The sequence below is a fragment of the Anser cygnoides genome, chromosome 14 (genome assembly GCF_040182565.1).
Source record: "Anser cygnoides isolate HZ-2024a breed goose chromosome 14, Taihu_goose_T2T_genome, whole genome shotgun sequence".
In the NCBI taxonomy this organism is placed as follows: domain Eukaryota; kingdom Metazoa; phylum Chordata; class Aves; order Anseriformes; family Anatidae; genus Anser; species Anser cygnoides.
In genome coordinates, this window is record NC_089886.1 from 5,336,510 (window position 1) to 5,351,041 (window position 14,532).

A 14,532-nucleotide genomic window follows, 5' to 3' on the forward strand; every position below is an offset into this window, starting at 1 on the left:
ACTAGTGGAATTTGCTGTTATCATCTTTGCTGTGTAAAGGAGGGGTTCCAGGAGGCAAAGCTTATTAGAGAAAATAATCCTTTCATCCAAGAGAGAAAATGTAATGATACTTACTTTTATGCCATTCTTCCATCTCACTATTTTTCCACTAAAGGAATTTAGAATAGATATATTTTTTCCAATTCATACATAATCTATCTTTTTTTAGACTTCGGCAGTGCTTTGAAAAGCTCTTAATGGACAAGGTACCTTCCTAAAGAATAAATTAGTAGCCTTTTAATGTCCTATCAAATAGTATCTCTAAAAAATAATATCCACTTAAATCTCAAATGTCTATGGAAGTGCTGAGAACTGTTGGGAATATTTTGTTTTGTTTTAAATAATATATTGTCTCCTTATTTACCTGCCATGTTTATTGTTCATACTTAGAAACTGTATAATGACACAGTGGGCTTCTGAGTTTCTGTCTAAAATAACGTGCTTTCATCTGTGAGATTTTATATTCAAAACAAACAAAAAAGTAACTACAAAACAGGTGACCAGTTGTATTATATAGTCTGGCAATCAGATGAGTAATGACTTAACGTTTCTAGATAACCCAGTCAATCAAAAAGAAAGTCCCCTCCTTTATCTTCTGCTATTCCACACACCAGGGTATCTGTGAAACAAGCCACTTCATTTTTACCGAGGTTTCTAAATATGCAGTTAAACTGAGAGAATTTTTTGGAAGTCACTGTTAGGGAAGAACAGTGTAGAATTTACTTTTGAAATACAAGGCTAGAAGAAGTGATGTTTCTCAATGCTTTGAATGCTGTCTTATAGAAATCTAAAGCAAGTAACATAATTCTTGGCATCCAGGTTTGGTGTCGTTCCCTCCCCGAATAATTTTCGAGTCTTTAGACACCAAGGTGAAAACACTTTGAAGTAGCAACCTTATATTGAAAATTTTGAGGGAAGTCTTCACCACTTAGCTTGGAATGCTTTTAAGAAATTGAAGAGCTTGCTCACAAGTCCATTTTCTCTGCCCAGTTGATTAGGATATCAGAATTCAGACCTGTTCCTGTATTCATTTTGCTTTTTGGAAGGTAAAAAGCACGTATTTCATCCTAATGCTGAAGTTATGGAAACAACAGAAAATGACTACTTGTTGGCCAGAGACACAGATCATCTCTTTCTTTGTGTCTGGAAACTCATACACAGTAGATCAGTATGCACTTACCTTTCCTTATGTGTCAAAGGAAAGAAGCTTAGCGGAAAGAATTAAATTACTTGAGGCATGCACTCCGCTTTTCCCTACTCCATGTAAAGTGCAAACCAGTATTCATGAGAGACCTTAACCACAAAGAATTTTGACTGTGTACTAACATGATAATGTCATAGCTCTAGTAGTGCTGTCATGGTACTTTATTTATTTTTGCTTATTTGTTTTCTGGGTTATAATTTCCCTTTATTTGGCTTTTAATCGTAGCTGAACTGTTTTATGGTCTGGTTTGTCAGAGCTGTTACTACTTGATCACTTGTAGTTATTAAATGCTTTCATAATTGTTAATGTTTACAAAATTCCTGACTTTTTAAGATGAACTTGCCAAACAGCTGCTTTCCTCTTTACTTCAACGTAATACATATTCTGTCTGTGTATGTGTGAGTACAGCAGGATTTCCCTAACTATCTCTGTTTAGTCTTCAAGTTTTTTGAGTATTGTGGTTTGCTAGTATGTTGTTTCTTTTAGTTAAATCTCCTGTGCTATAGGTTGCTGAAGACAAACTTCGGTCTGTTTTCAGCCCTATATGATTCTTACTCTGTCTACAGGGAACTACATTTAAATAACAACCTGTTACGAGTTTTACCTTTTGAGCTGGGAAAACTGTTCCAGTTACAGACTTTGGGTCTGAAAGGTATTACTACTTTTTCTTGGTATCTGTGCTTTGTTTAATGATATCACTCCTGAGATGTAATGGCTATAGACTGCTGATTCATAAAATGTTACTGAATAGCAATCCCAGATGCTACTTACTACTTAGCTACTTACTCCACTCTTACAAATGTTGTTATTTAGTGATTCAGAGAAGAGCAAGAGCTACTTGGGTGAAACACTCCAAATGTAGAGTATTGCTTCTCTTTCTGCAGAGAGGAAGCTTTCTGTTGCTTGCACAGGAATCGGATACAGTGCTTGTTCAGAAACAGTCTGCAGTGAGCTGTTGATAGTGAACTCCAACCAAAAGGGGTATATGTTTTGTACTGCTGTAGGTTATTGTGCTGTTTACACAAGCAGCCATATATTTTTTTCAATTTTTTCTCTGAATTGTATGAATTATTGTTGCTATAAAATTGCTGATTTCATTGGAAATTGTCACATGAGGGCCTGCAAGATCAGGAGTACTGAGCAATAGCAAGATCTCTAAATGCTGTTAAATCTCAAGTCTTCCTCCTTTAAAACTGGATAATTGCCATGTGCATTGTCCATGAAAACCTTTATGATCGGCCTTATGAGTTTAGCAGTTTGTAGACTCTTATTTGGGTAAGACAGGCAAACCGACAGTGGACATTTCACTCGCATCAAGCAAAGCAAACGGAGGTTTGCTCTTGTGTTTTTTGCCTCATCAGCTCTGTGCCTGCATGTGATGCAGCACATTGTACCATGCCAATTCCTCCCTGCTGTTGGATCCGACACCTGCACTTGGAGCAGGCTTTCAGAAGAAACCTGCAGGAGAGAATGCGATTAAATTCACCAGAAATACCTGCACGTGTTGTGGTTTGTGGGACTGAAGACTTGAGATTTGAAGCTTGTTAGTAGTTCATAGTAAACTTAGTATTTTTCTCAGAGATGCTGGCTTTAAATGCATATATGTAAATTCATACTGGTTCTGCATATTTTAGTATTTCTGTAAATGTGTTTGCAGGAAATCCACTTACACAGGATATTCTGAACCTTTATCAGGAACCAGATGGGACACGAAGGCTACTGAACTATTTGCTTGATAATTTGGCAGGTACTGCAAAAAGAAGTAAGTGATCATTCTTAAAACATTTATTTCTGCTGTATAAATTAAATGTGATTATCACTTTTTGTATTTCTATTTTTAAAATATTTCCGTAGTTTCAACAGAACAACCGCCTCCAAGATCTTGGATTATGTTGCAAGAACCAGACCGTACAAGACCAACAGGTACTGTAACGCTTCAAGGACTTTTCATTTCCTTTTATGAAAACTGTTGATCTTTATTATCTGCTGAAAAGTTTTTGATATTTAAATTAACTAATCATCTGACCATTGCTAGCAGCTAGTTGAAGCAGTCCTATCTCAATTGGAACACCTGGTTCAGATCCTATTAGGAAGTAGTTTCTTTTCAATGAGCATACTCCTCCCAGGAACTGAAATTGTTGTCCAAAATGAGTTATGTAGTTGAATTATAACAGGCTTAATTGAACATTTGTTGAAGAATAAAAAATGGAAGACCACGGTCATAATTTCTCAAAAGGGTAGATCTTTTTTTCTTTCAAGTTCCCTGTGTATCATCTGCTTCCACGCATTTCTTACTCTTGGGAATCAGGATGTATTTATCTGCTTACTAATTTCTTCTGCATGAATTGTCTAAAATACAGCCTTTGTATTCATTTGCAGACTGAAAATATTCCTCAATTACTGCAGTGTCCTCTGTTTCAGGACTGACATACATTACTTTCCCCTATTGATTTTATTAAGGAGGTTACTTCAAAGACCATGAAGTTATGCAATATGTCTCTTGCTCTCACCTATTTGTTTTCAAAGGATTGAGCTTTGACCCCCAGTCAGCCTTGGATTGTTGCCTCATTTTCTAAATCTTCAAACAGCTGTATTTTTTCTTCTCCTGTGTTGTCCTCCACAGTTGAGAGGAGCTACCAGTAATCTTCCAAGTAAAGTATCTCATTATCATATTGCAAATTCCTTAGTGCTTTTTTAAAAACAAACAAAACCAAATATCCATCCTACTGGTTTACCTGTCATGTTGCCCCAAACTGTCTCATTATATCCCTCCTGTTCAAAATGAATACAGAGAAGCAGATGTTTCTTAATTTTACATGTAAGTCTTAAGCTTTCTGAGGGAAAATTAGAGGTGGATTTTTTTATTTATTATTTTGTCTATACTTTTGGTTTATGTGAAGAGTTCCTAACCCTGATGTAGATCTGTGAAATTATGAGTTAATTTAATAAATTATGAGTTAATTATCTGTTACATTTTATGGTGATATTAAGACAGATTTTTAAATAGTCTGCTTGAAGAGCTTACAAACCTTAGGATAGCTAGCAAGTTTAAATGTTCAAGACACCTTGTTCTAGGCTTTTCACAGCAATGCATCACTTAGCATGGAGTACATTTGTTTGCTGTCTACTGCATTATCCATATAAAGGGTGGTTTTGGTTTTGTTTACTAAGTAAATGTTAGTAGATGGCTTCCAGAAGCCCAAACTTGAAGGTAACATATCTTTCCAGAAGGACTAACAAATGTTTTTTTAGTATAGGTACAGGTGCTATGTTTTGGTTGAAGCAAATGAAGCATGCGTTTATAAAGCTGCAGAAGACAAAAGTGAAGAATATAACCATGTTTTTTTTGTTGTTAATATGTCAGTGTGTAAGTAACATTATTTATCTGCAGCCTTGTTCTCTGTCATGTGTTACAACGTACTTTGTGATAAATATGCTACCCGGCAGTTGTATGGCTATTGTCCATCTTGGGCACTGAACTGGGAATACAGAAAAAAAGCCATTATGCAGGAAATCCTGAGCTGTAATGCTGACATCATAAGTCTTCAGGTAAAAGATATACTATTATTTCTTTTCCTTTTGTATTCTCATCTGCTGGTTTCTCTATATTAAGTATATTTACAGTAAATGATCTGTTTTCAAAACCATCTGAAAACAAAAGAAAAAAGAAGTGGTGTTTAGAACAGTATTTGTTGCTTGACATCAAAAGAATGCTTTTCAGCCCACACAGTTGGAATGTGAACAGCAGCTGCTGATCAAAGAAATGTATGTGGGGGTGTCTTTGTGTGTACATGTGTATATGGGGGTATAATTGACACGTTTTCAAATAAAAGGCTTAAGATAATCATAACTCTGTGGATTACAGAAATTCATTCTATTTTCTTCTTAAAATAGGAATATTGCTCTCAAATTTACATTCTGTGATGTACTTGATTCTTATGTGTGTTTTTTTCTAATCTAATTTGAAAATGATTTAAACTTCAAGTCTAAATAATAACAGTCTTATGTATTTTGCTATCGTACATTCATGCTGTGCTCTGTTCTGACTCTATAGGAGGTTGAAACTGAACAGTACTACAGTTTTTTCCTGGTAGAATTGAAAGAACGTGGCTATAATGGATTCTTCAGTCCAAAATCCAGAGCTAGGACAATGTCAGAACAGGAAAGAAAACATGTTGATGGTTGTGCAATATTTTTCAAAACAGAAAAGTAAGTGATGTGTTTTGTAAAGCCTTCTATTGTGTCTTGCTCTTTTTCACACAATTTCTTGTGTCATTCTACAGTCAAAACAACTTGGCACTAGTCACCCTTTCTGTAGCTGTTCAGTGTTTGTTATGGAGCGTTCCAATCTCTAGAAGGAGTAGTTTGTACAGGAGAAGTCTTTCTGTGCATAACTAGCAATGGAGAATTTTTGCTGAAGTTGAAATTTTCTTCTATTGGAACAAAACAGGTTAGGAGTTCACTAAGTTACACTTCATATACTAGCATTAGGTGTTAATAATTAGAAGGAAGCAAATTTTTTTCCTTTTTTTTAATTAAACGGATAAATAATCAAAATCCCTGAAGTAAGGGCTCAGATGACTGACTTTTGTGATGCGTTACCCTTCTGAGAAAGGGGGGGGGAAAAGAATGCACCTATTTTTAGGAGTGAGCAATGATACTAAGACATCATTTAAGAGCTGCAGTAGTTACTGGTTGTATCATATTATGCTTGTACAACTGTTTGGATATGAGAGTAATAGTTTTCCTTCATTCTGCTTCCATTCCTTTGTGTTTACAAGTAAATGTAGGTGTCAAAAAACAATTATTCAGTCACTCTATTAAACCTGCAAGTTTGAACTAGAATCTCATGCAGAATCAAAAACGAGCTCCTATTCTATATTTTTCTCTTTTTAAAAATAAAATAATTGTTTAAATTTAAAATCAGCTTAATATCTTACAATTTCCCTAGTTTTTTTATCCTTTGATTTCAGTTTAGGATTTTTATGAAATTATGTTATAGGCTGAGACTTTCTCATCATAAATGTGTTTGCGCTTTAATTAAAAGGAGAATTACCTGTAACATGTCCTTTGGTATCTGTTTACTGAAGAAAGCATATATGATGTTCCTCTTTCAGATTTACTTTGGTTCAAAAACATACTGTTGAGTTCAATCAACTAGCTATGGCAAACTCAGAAGGTTCAGAAGCTATGTTGAACAGAGTTATGACAAAAGATAACATTGGAGTTGCTGTATTATTAGAACTGCGAAAAGAATTGATAGAAATGTCATGTAAGTCCTATCTAGCTTAATTTTTGAAATGATTGTATTTTATAAATTAAAAAAATGGACTTTTGTTACAGTAAAACAGAAACCAGATTCTACAGATGAATACGTTCATACACTGTATGCCCAAACAAACTTATTTCTAAAGAGAAATTGGGGAAAAGATGTATTATTCAAAGGATGAGATAGTTGTTTTTTTCTTTGTACCTTCACTTTATACCATTTTGCTTTTAAAGTATAAATAAATACGAAATAAAGACTAAAACTTGAGGGATTTTGCTTGGAGATACGTACAGGTATCAGAGAATCAGTTGATAGTAGTTGGGTTTTTCTGGTTCACGTATCTGCATCGTTTGTTTGTTTTCTTCAATGTTATGTTTAAACCCAACTTGTTCTGCCCTGTCATTCCTTAACTTATGAGATGTAAGTTGGCTTTATAAGTACCTCAGTGGGTACCTATTCAACATATGTTATGTTTATCCAAGTATGATTTTAGTTCACATTCTAACAAGCTTTTTAAGAAGTAATTCTAACAAAGTAGGTGGCTAACAATGTGAGTAACTTTAAAATGCAGAGCTCGTTGCCTAGTAAGATATGGGCAGAGCTTGTTTACACTCACAGATAACCTGAGGAAAACTGTTTTAGTTTTTAAAAGCTACAGTAGTTTTCTGTTAGTGTGGTCTCCTATTATTTATGGTGATCATGGTATTCCTAAATACGTAAGCATTATGGTGATAGTCTGTTAATGGTCTTCAATGTGAAATAAAATTATTTCTAATGCTTAGGATCAACTAAAACACTTACTAGATGTAAGAGGAGTTCATAGTCCTCTTAAACTAAATGGTATGAATTGTCTTCAGGCAACTGGTATTTTTTCCTCCCCTCAAATGTCTTGTATAAAATGATACACAGTTAAAGATAATATCATTTTATGTTGCTGGCCACATAAGATAAATAATCAATTTTAAATTTTAGCTGGAAAACCACATCTTGGGATGGAAAAGCAGCTAGTTCTTGTTGCTAACGCACATATGCATTGGGACCCAGATTATTCTGATGTGAAGCTAGTTCAGACTATGATGTTCCTGTCTGAGGTAAAGAACATTATTGATAAAGCTTCCCGTACTCTCAAGCCTGGTGTTTCAGGAGAACATGGAACCATTCCACTTGTACTGTGTGCAGATCTGAATTCTCTGCCAGACTCTGGTAAGAGCACTGTTTTATTATTTTTTCTTAGAATTTAAATTCTAAGGTCTCAATTTTTAGAGGAAATGTCAACCCAGGTAACACGTTGCTTCGTATTACAAGCTCTAAAGGTACTAAGGAAGGAAAAAAGATAGAACTGCTTCTTTTGTGAGTGACTTTTATTGCCTGTGCAGTAGTGTAGTTCTGTCTTGTCTTTCAGGATCATTTTGATTGTTATCTTAAACAGGAATGGAAAGGAAGAAAATGTCTTCCAACATAACTGGAAATGTTAGTATGTTACTGATAACTGTGGGTTGTTTTTTTGTATTTATTCTTATTACATTTTAAGTGTGAAAATACATGTTCTTCTCTTCAAAGTTGCATCCTTATAGTCATTTTCTGCAGGTCAGATGTTTTAGGACTTCTAAAATTCAATATATCTCCTACCAGAAAGGAATTCTTCAGAGCTCTTTACTGTTGTGCTACATATTTATGATTTTGTGGCAACTTTATAAAGTGCAAGAAAAGAATAGATTCAGTGAGCCCCTTCTTGACTCTTTCTCAAGTACCCAATTCAAGTAGTAAACTCAAGAGCCATCCTTCCTTCTTATTGCTAATTATTAAATATAGTAATCTCCATCCGTGGTCCGCCTTCCTTCTGGCCTCTGCTTGGCAACTGTTAACATCTGCTAGGGTTGATAAGAGTGATTACTGCTCAGCAGTGCTGGAGATGTGTGTGGTTTTTTTGTTTGTTTAGTTTGTTCTTTTTAAATATGATTCCAAAAAGGCAAGTATTGCTGGTGCTTATTGCAATGGCCAGTTCATGTTTCTGATTGTGTCTTCAGAACAGTTAGTCATTTCTTTTACCTTCCAGAACTTTAACACACCTGTTCTGAAATGGAGGCACGATTGTCGTTTTCCAAGACACAAATCTAATTTGCTTTGTGGCCGCTTTTAAAGTTAACTTTAGCTCAAGTAGTGTTATGGAACTTGGCTTTTTGGCAGCATTTTAGTCTTGGAATGTTGAAAGCTGAGACTTGTGCATGGAGACAAGAAGAAGAAGCTACCTACCTAGAATTTTACTTCCACCTCTTTCATCTTCACTTCTCAAGTTAGTCTGTTCTTATTAATGTTCAAGTTTTTCTAATCAATGAACATTTCTTTGTTCTAGGTGGCATTTGCTCTTGACATGCATATACATTGTATCACAGTATTTTACAAGAACAACTGCTGACTATATTGTGTACATATTAAGGTTTTGCTTATATAAAGCAGAAAATTGCACATACAACTCAAAGTAATCCACACACACTTAATATGCTGAATGCTTGTTAATATCTTCTTGTTTATTTGTCTCTCCTAATAGGTGTTGTTGAGTATTTGAGTACTGGTGGAGTGGAAACAAACCACAAAGATTTTAAGGAACTGAGATACAATGAAAGTCTTACTAACTTCAGCTGTAATGGAAAAAATGGAACAACAAATGGAAGAATTACACATGGCTTCAAGTTGAAGAGTGCCTATGAGAATGGTCTAATGCCTTATACAAATTACACATTTGACTTCAAGGTAAAAAAACTTTGCTGTTTTGAAAAAGTTTCCTATCTTAAGTTTTATTAGAGCAATTCATGTTAATTGTTTAACAAAGAAGTTAATGTTTAGATAGCTAACAGCAAGTTTACCGAACTTATATTTAAAACATGGTTTCTTGGACATTGAAATGTTGAGCACTCCAGTAGCTAAGTCATCCTTTTTTTGTGTTAGGATCTTGTAGTAGATTTGCAAGAGATGGGGTTGTGTTTTCTTTCCATGTATATATGTGATGTTGTGTTTTAATACTTCGAGCTAAATGAAGTAGTAGAACCCAGGCAGTTAAGCTTCCAATTCCAAGGAAGCAATCCACACCACTACTGGAAAGCTGTCAGTGTACCCTTGGGATGAAGAAACGGAGGGCTGCTTCCTTCTTCAAAATCAGAAGTGTGATTTAAAGCTTTGTAGGAGGTTGGAAATGACAACCTGCAAAAGCAGAGCATGAATGATACAATGTGGACTTGTTTGTTTCCCTAATCTGTACTGGGCGACCCACAGGACAGGAAATAGAAGTCTCCTAAACTGATGGTATACTGTGGAGAAGGAAGGGTAGCATTTCAGTTACTCCTAAGATCACATTTGTTTAAAAAAATAACTGAGGTAAAGGTTACACACTAATAACGTTATTTCTATTCTTGTTTTAGGGTATTATTGACTACATCTTCTACTCTAAACCTCAGCTAAACATACTTGGCATTCTTGGACCTTTGGATCATCATTGGTTAATAGAGAACAATATAAGTGGTTGTCCGCATCCGCTCATCCCTTCTGACCACTTCTCACTTTTTGCACAACTGGAGCTTTTGCTGCCTTTCCTGCCTCCTGTAAATGGAATCCATCTCCCTGGCAGGAGGTAGTTAAGTACATTTTAGAGGGCAACCTCAATCTAACTTGTACAATTGTAAAATCTGAATATAGAGGAGTGAGGTATGGCCAACAGGGATTTTTTTTCTTAATAATCTTAATCTTAAATCTAATTATTTGCTAAAGACATAGTAAAAGCCAGGTGCTATCAACAGACACAATTCTGAGCCCAATATACTTTGTATACTGTTCAACAGCGATTGGTGTATTTGCACCTTTCTTTAATACGTTACAATTAACCTTCCTGTTTCTTTTATCCAACGTGACATTTTCATGCCTTGAAATAGGGAATTGTTATACAGTATATTCTCTTTGCACAGTTATCTGTAGCACTACTTTTTTGAGGCCAGTAGGAACATCCACAGAACATTCTTCCGTACTTCACTCCCTCCTTTTTCAGACTTGTTTGTAAAATATAGAATTTGAATTTAGCCTTTATTGATTGTATATGAACAACAGAAAACCTGATTTATGAGATTTTGTACTTTAAAAAAAATCAGATTTGGAAAATGATTGTATTGTAAACTAAGGCTAAATTTTTATCTGTTTTCATGTGTTATAAAGGCCAGCTTGTAAAAGAGGTTGTCACAGGTTTTCTCTGCTAACGATTTGCACTGTTAGGGTTTTGTTAGCCCTTTTGTACTACTTTTTATGTTCAATTGAGAACGTTGCTTTTAAAATCCAAATCTATAAAATCGTAATATCTTACAGAGATATGACTAAATACTTTGTTGATTTCTGATTTAAAAAAGAGAAAAGCATAGTGTTCTCGCAGAACAGATAAGCTAAGCAGTGAATATAAGTAAACCTGTATGCATTCAAAGTTATTGCTGATGTGTATACACTCAGATATTTTTCTCATCTCTAACTTTTGAAGTAAAATTTAGGGATAACTGTGTACAGCTTCTTCGTTTCTGTTTTAAATACTCGTTCTATCTCCACTGTGCCTGCTTAAATTTGTTCTCAACTAGCACTGCCTGTGCATGCAGAGAGAGCCTGTGCATCCTCTTTTATTTTTTTAAATAACGTTAACACTTGTGAAAATTTTATGAAAATACTTTTGTATAAGCTGTGGCATCTTTTTTTTTCCTTTGTGAAGCATTGGATATCACACTCTTTGAACATGTTCAGGTTATGGGTACAGTTTCTAGCTTCTAATACCCATGCACTGCTTCTTTCAGTGTCATTGCACAGTGCTCTTTTTCCCACTAAGAATTATCATGTGAATTCTCCTTAGTTTAAGTGTGTTCCTCAGTTTCAGAAAGTGTAATTCCTTGAAGAAAAAAATACTTACAACCTTACACTTTCTATTGATGAAGCAGTGTAAAAATAAATGCGTTTTCAAAACAGGTCCCAAAGACAATTCTTCAGATCATTTTTTAAAGTGACCAAGTCTTATTTTAAAGTGTCAAGACTAAAGTTGTAGTATACCCTCAGTGCCATTTGTGTCATGAAGCCAAGTATATAAAAGCTTACAAATTTAACTTGTGTATTTGTATCCTAAAAGAGAGAAGTTATCTCCTTAAACTAATACAACTTAAATAATCAGTGTAAAAAAAAAAAAAAGTGGAGATAGAGAGCTTGGTCTTAAACAGCTTTTGTTTCAGCTGCGGGCAGGGAAGCAAAAGGACACTGAGCATTAAAACTTTCTAAATGTTGTGAATTTTTATATATATATGAGTGGATTGGTAATAATGATTCAAAATTTTATTAAAAATTGGTAAGCACGTAAATGTGCTCAAACAATTCTGTTTTAAGCTGAAAGTAAACATTTCTAACAGTTTGGATATGTCAAGTGTACATTTTAAAATTTCAGTAGGAGAAATTTTGATCTTGAATCCTTGTCTGGGACCTGATCTCTTGGGGTTATTTTGTTTTGGTTTTAGTTGTGAAAACACCAAACATGTCCAGTTTATAATCAGTACATTGAAATGCTGGTAGTATTGCTGTAGTAGACTTAATGCGTAGTGTTATTTTTTTTCTGTTTGTTTTTTTGGGTTTTTTTGTAAAGTGTGAATAAAAGGTGTTTTACTCATGTTTCCTTAATGATGTCTTGGTAACGTACATCATGACAATTTCCAGTGATGATGAGCCAATTTTGCTTGTCAAACTGAGCAAACTATTTTTCTTTTCTGATTATCTGGATTGTGTAATGAGTCCAGAAAGCTTTACAGAAGGGGAAGGGAAGCACTTATTCATTTTGTATTTCTTAGAGGGGGATAATTTACTTTAATAGATGCTGGAGCTTGAGTGCACTTGTTAGATTCAAAAGGTTTGAGCTTTATCCAATATGTGTTCTCCTATATCTCTTAGTTTTAAAACTATTTGACTTTATGACATCCTATTAAAATATGGCCCATTGTGCTTTTGGAGACACAACTATTCCCGTTCAGTCACCTTACAGTCTAAGGGTCCATGTAAATAACCATTTCCTCCAGCTTTTATATTAGTCCAATTGGGTCCCAACCCAAAACCCGATGAATACATTGAAGACACTCCTTTGACTTCACTGGGTTTTAACTGGACTGCAGTGGTGACTTGGGGGGTGAGGGAATGAGCAATCGTGTGAATACAGGGAAAGACCAGATGACACCAAAAGAGAGCTGAGATACACTTTGTCAAACAATCTTTCAAAGAAAATATATTCCTGTGTCAAATCTAACTCAAAAATCTCAATTTCCAGCTATAACATAGAATAAGGCAATAAACCATGTCTTCACAAAATCAAAATGTTTGCTTCATAGTCTTTAACATAAAATGGTTATTTGCGATGTTTTTATTTGAGGTTGTTTTGGGTGTTGCCATAATGTACCTTCAGTGTTCTTGTAAAAGCACATAGAGCAAAAGTCACAAAACATCCAAGGGTTAAAAGGATTTATTAGGTTTGACCAGGCTTTTTTTTCCACTTAAAGTATGGTCAGCCATATCTTGTCAAGTTTTAGCTACATTTGCAAAGAATTCTGGATATCCAAATGTAAATTGAAGCATACTCTTAACTAAAAGAATTGGTTAGAGTGCAAGACTAATACCACGAGTTACTGCTTTAAAATAACATGAGTTGGAAGATGGAAGGGGAAGAGCAAATAAGTTGGTGAATTTTGTAATTATTTTGTCCTTCTAGCAGCTTCAAAAACAAAAAGGTAAATTTGGCTAACACTGACAAAACTGACTTTGGTTAGAACATTGTATGTATGCATTTTTGGTGTAACCTTAGCAAATCTCTCAAGTTTTGGTGGGAGGGGGGATGATTTTGTTTGGTTTTGAGCAGACTTAGGAGATAGTTTATGGTTTGCTTTTTCAGCCACACAGTAAAACCTGTACTAAAGACAAAATAATTACAACATCATTGGAAAAGAAAACTAATTACACTGTAAAACTTTAAAAATAATAATCAGTTAACCGCATAAGTAGCAAGCCTTTTTCATCCAGCCGGACACAGTATTTTTTAGTATGTTAACTGCTATTCTTTCCTTTTGGTTGCATAAATTTGTAACACTTAAGTGTCTTGGTATGTTCAAGTAGTGTCTAAAATAGAATATCTTAGTCTTTATTCACAGTACTTCTGTATAATGTGTAATGCACTGGACTAACTCTTGTTTACCATTCATGTAACAAAAACCAGCACATTATCTGCACTAAGCTCAAAGAATGTTGCATTTGTCTATAGGCAGCTCTTCAATAAGATAAATGGGAAACTGAATATGGTCTGATGGTAAACAAGGGCTTTTACTGTTCTCTTCAGTGGAACTTTCTTCTTGGTCAAATTTTAACTAGTTAGTATTATATTTATATACAGGGTCTTCTTTTTCTTTACCAATGTATTTTCCTACTCATAGCTGACCAATAAATCCAATATCTGTTTCAAACCTTCTGGAAGTCTAATTCATATTTTAACTTAATTTGTGAAGCTTTTCCTCAAGTTGCACTTACGGCCAAAGTGAATGAAGTATGCTAAGGGTGAAATGGAAGCAAATAAGAGACTCGATAATCGTCAAAAGCTTTTCCTGTACTTCATAGGTCCCCAGAACAAAAAACCAGTGCGAATCAACTGCCTTTGGATTGCAAAATCAAGAAGTGGTTAGTAATGCCTCCAGAATTGGTGGAAAACACCTGTCCAAAACTAAAATGTGAAGCCTTCTCCCTCATGTAAACTGCAACCTCCATGTCTTCATAGCTGGCCCTCTTCTGACCTTCACAAGTCAGTCAGTAACATCCGTTGTGCAGTGCAGGAGCCGTGGCCTTGGTCTGTGTCCAGTAACCTGCTGTGCGCCCCCACCACAAGTCCCTAGACGGCCCCAGGTAGATCTGCTCCTTGGGATCTGCCAGCAGGAAGAGATTCAAAGGTTCCCCTTTCCATTAATTTACCATAGAAGGGGACCAAAGT

The 14,532-nt window shown here is 35.0% G+C and overlaps 1 protein-coding gene across 5 annotated transcripts in view; it reads left to right on the top strand.

Annotated features, from left to right (window-relative positions):
• Positions 1–14,019, top strand: part of CNOT6 (CCR4-NOT transcription complex subunit 6) — a 32,750-nt gene extending 18,731 nt beyond the window's left edge. For 4 of the 5 annotated variants that reach the window (XM_067005514.1, XM_048057175.2, XM_048057174.2 and 1 more), the window contains exons 4-12: positions 1,810–1,895; positions 2,901–3,005; positions 3,098–3,166; positions 4,635–4,792; positions 5,298–5,452; positions 6,361–6,515; positions 7,485–7,715; positions 9,061–9,263; positions 9,929–14,019. In XM_067005514.1, coding sequence (XP_066861615.1) covers positions 1,810–1,895; positions 2,901–3,005; positions 3,098–3,166; positions 4,635–4,792; positions 5,298–5,452; positions 6,361–6,515; positions 7,485–7,715; positions 9,061–9,263; positions 9,929–10,141 — 1,375 coding nt within the window. In that variant the 3' untranslated portion in view covers positions 10,142–14,019. The remainder of the gene's footprint in view (positions 1–1,809; positions 1,896–2,900; positions 3,006–3,097; positions 3,167–4,634; positions 4,793–5,297; positions 5,453–6,360; positions 6,516–7,484; positions 7,716–9,060; positions 9,264–9,928) is intronic. The other variant, XM_067005515.1, reaches the window with a different exon arrangement.
• The last annotated feature ends 513 nt before the right edge of the window (positions 14,020–14,532 follow it).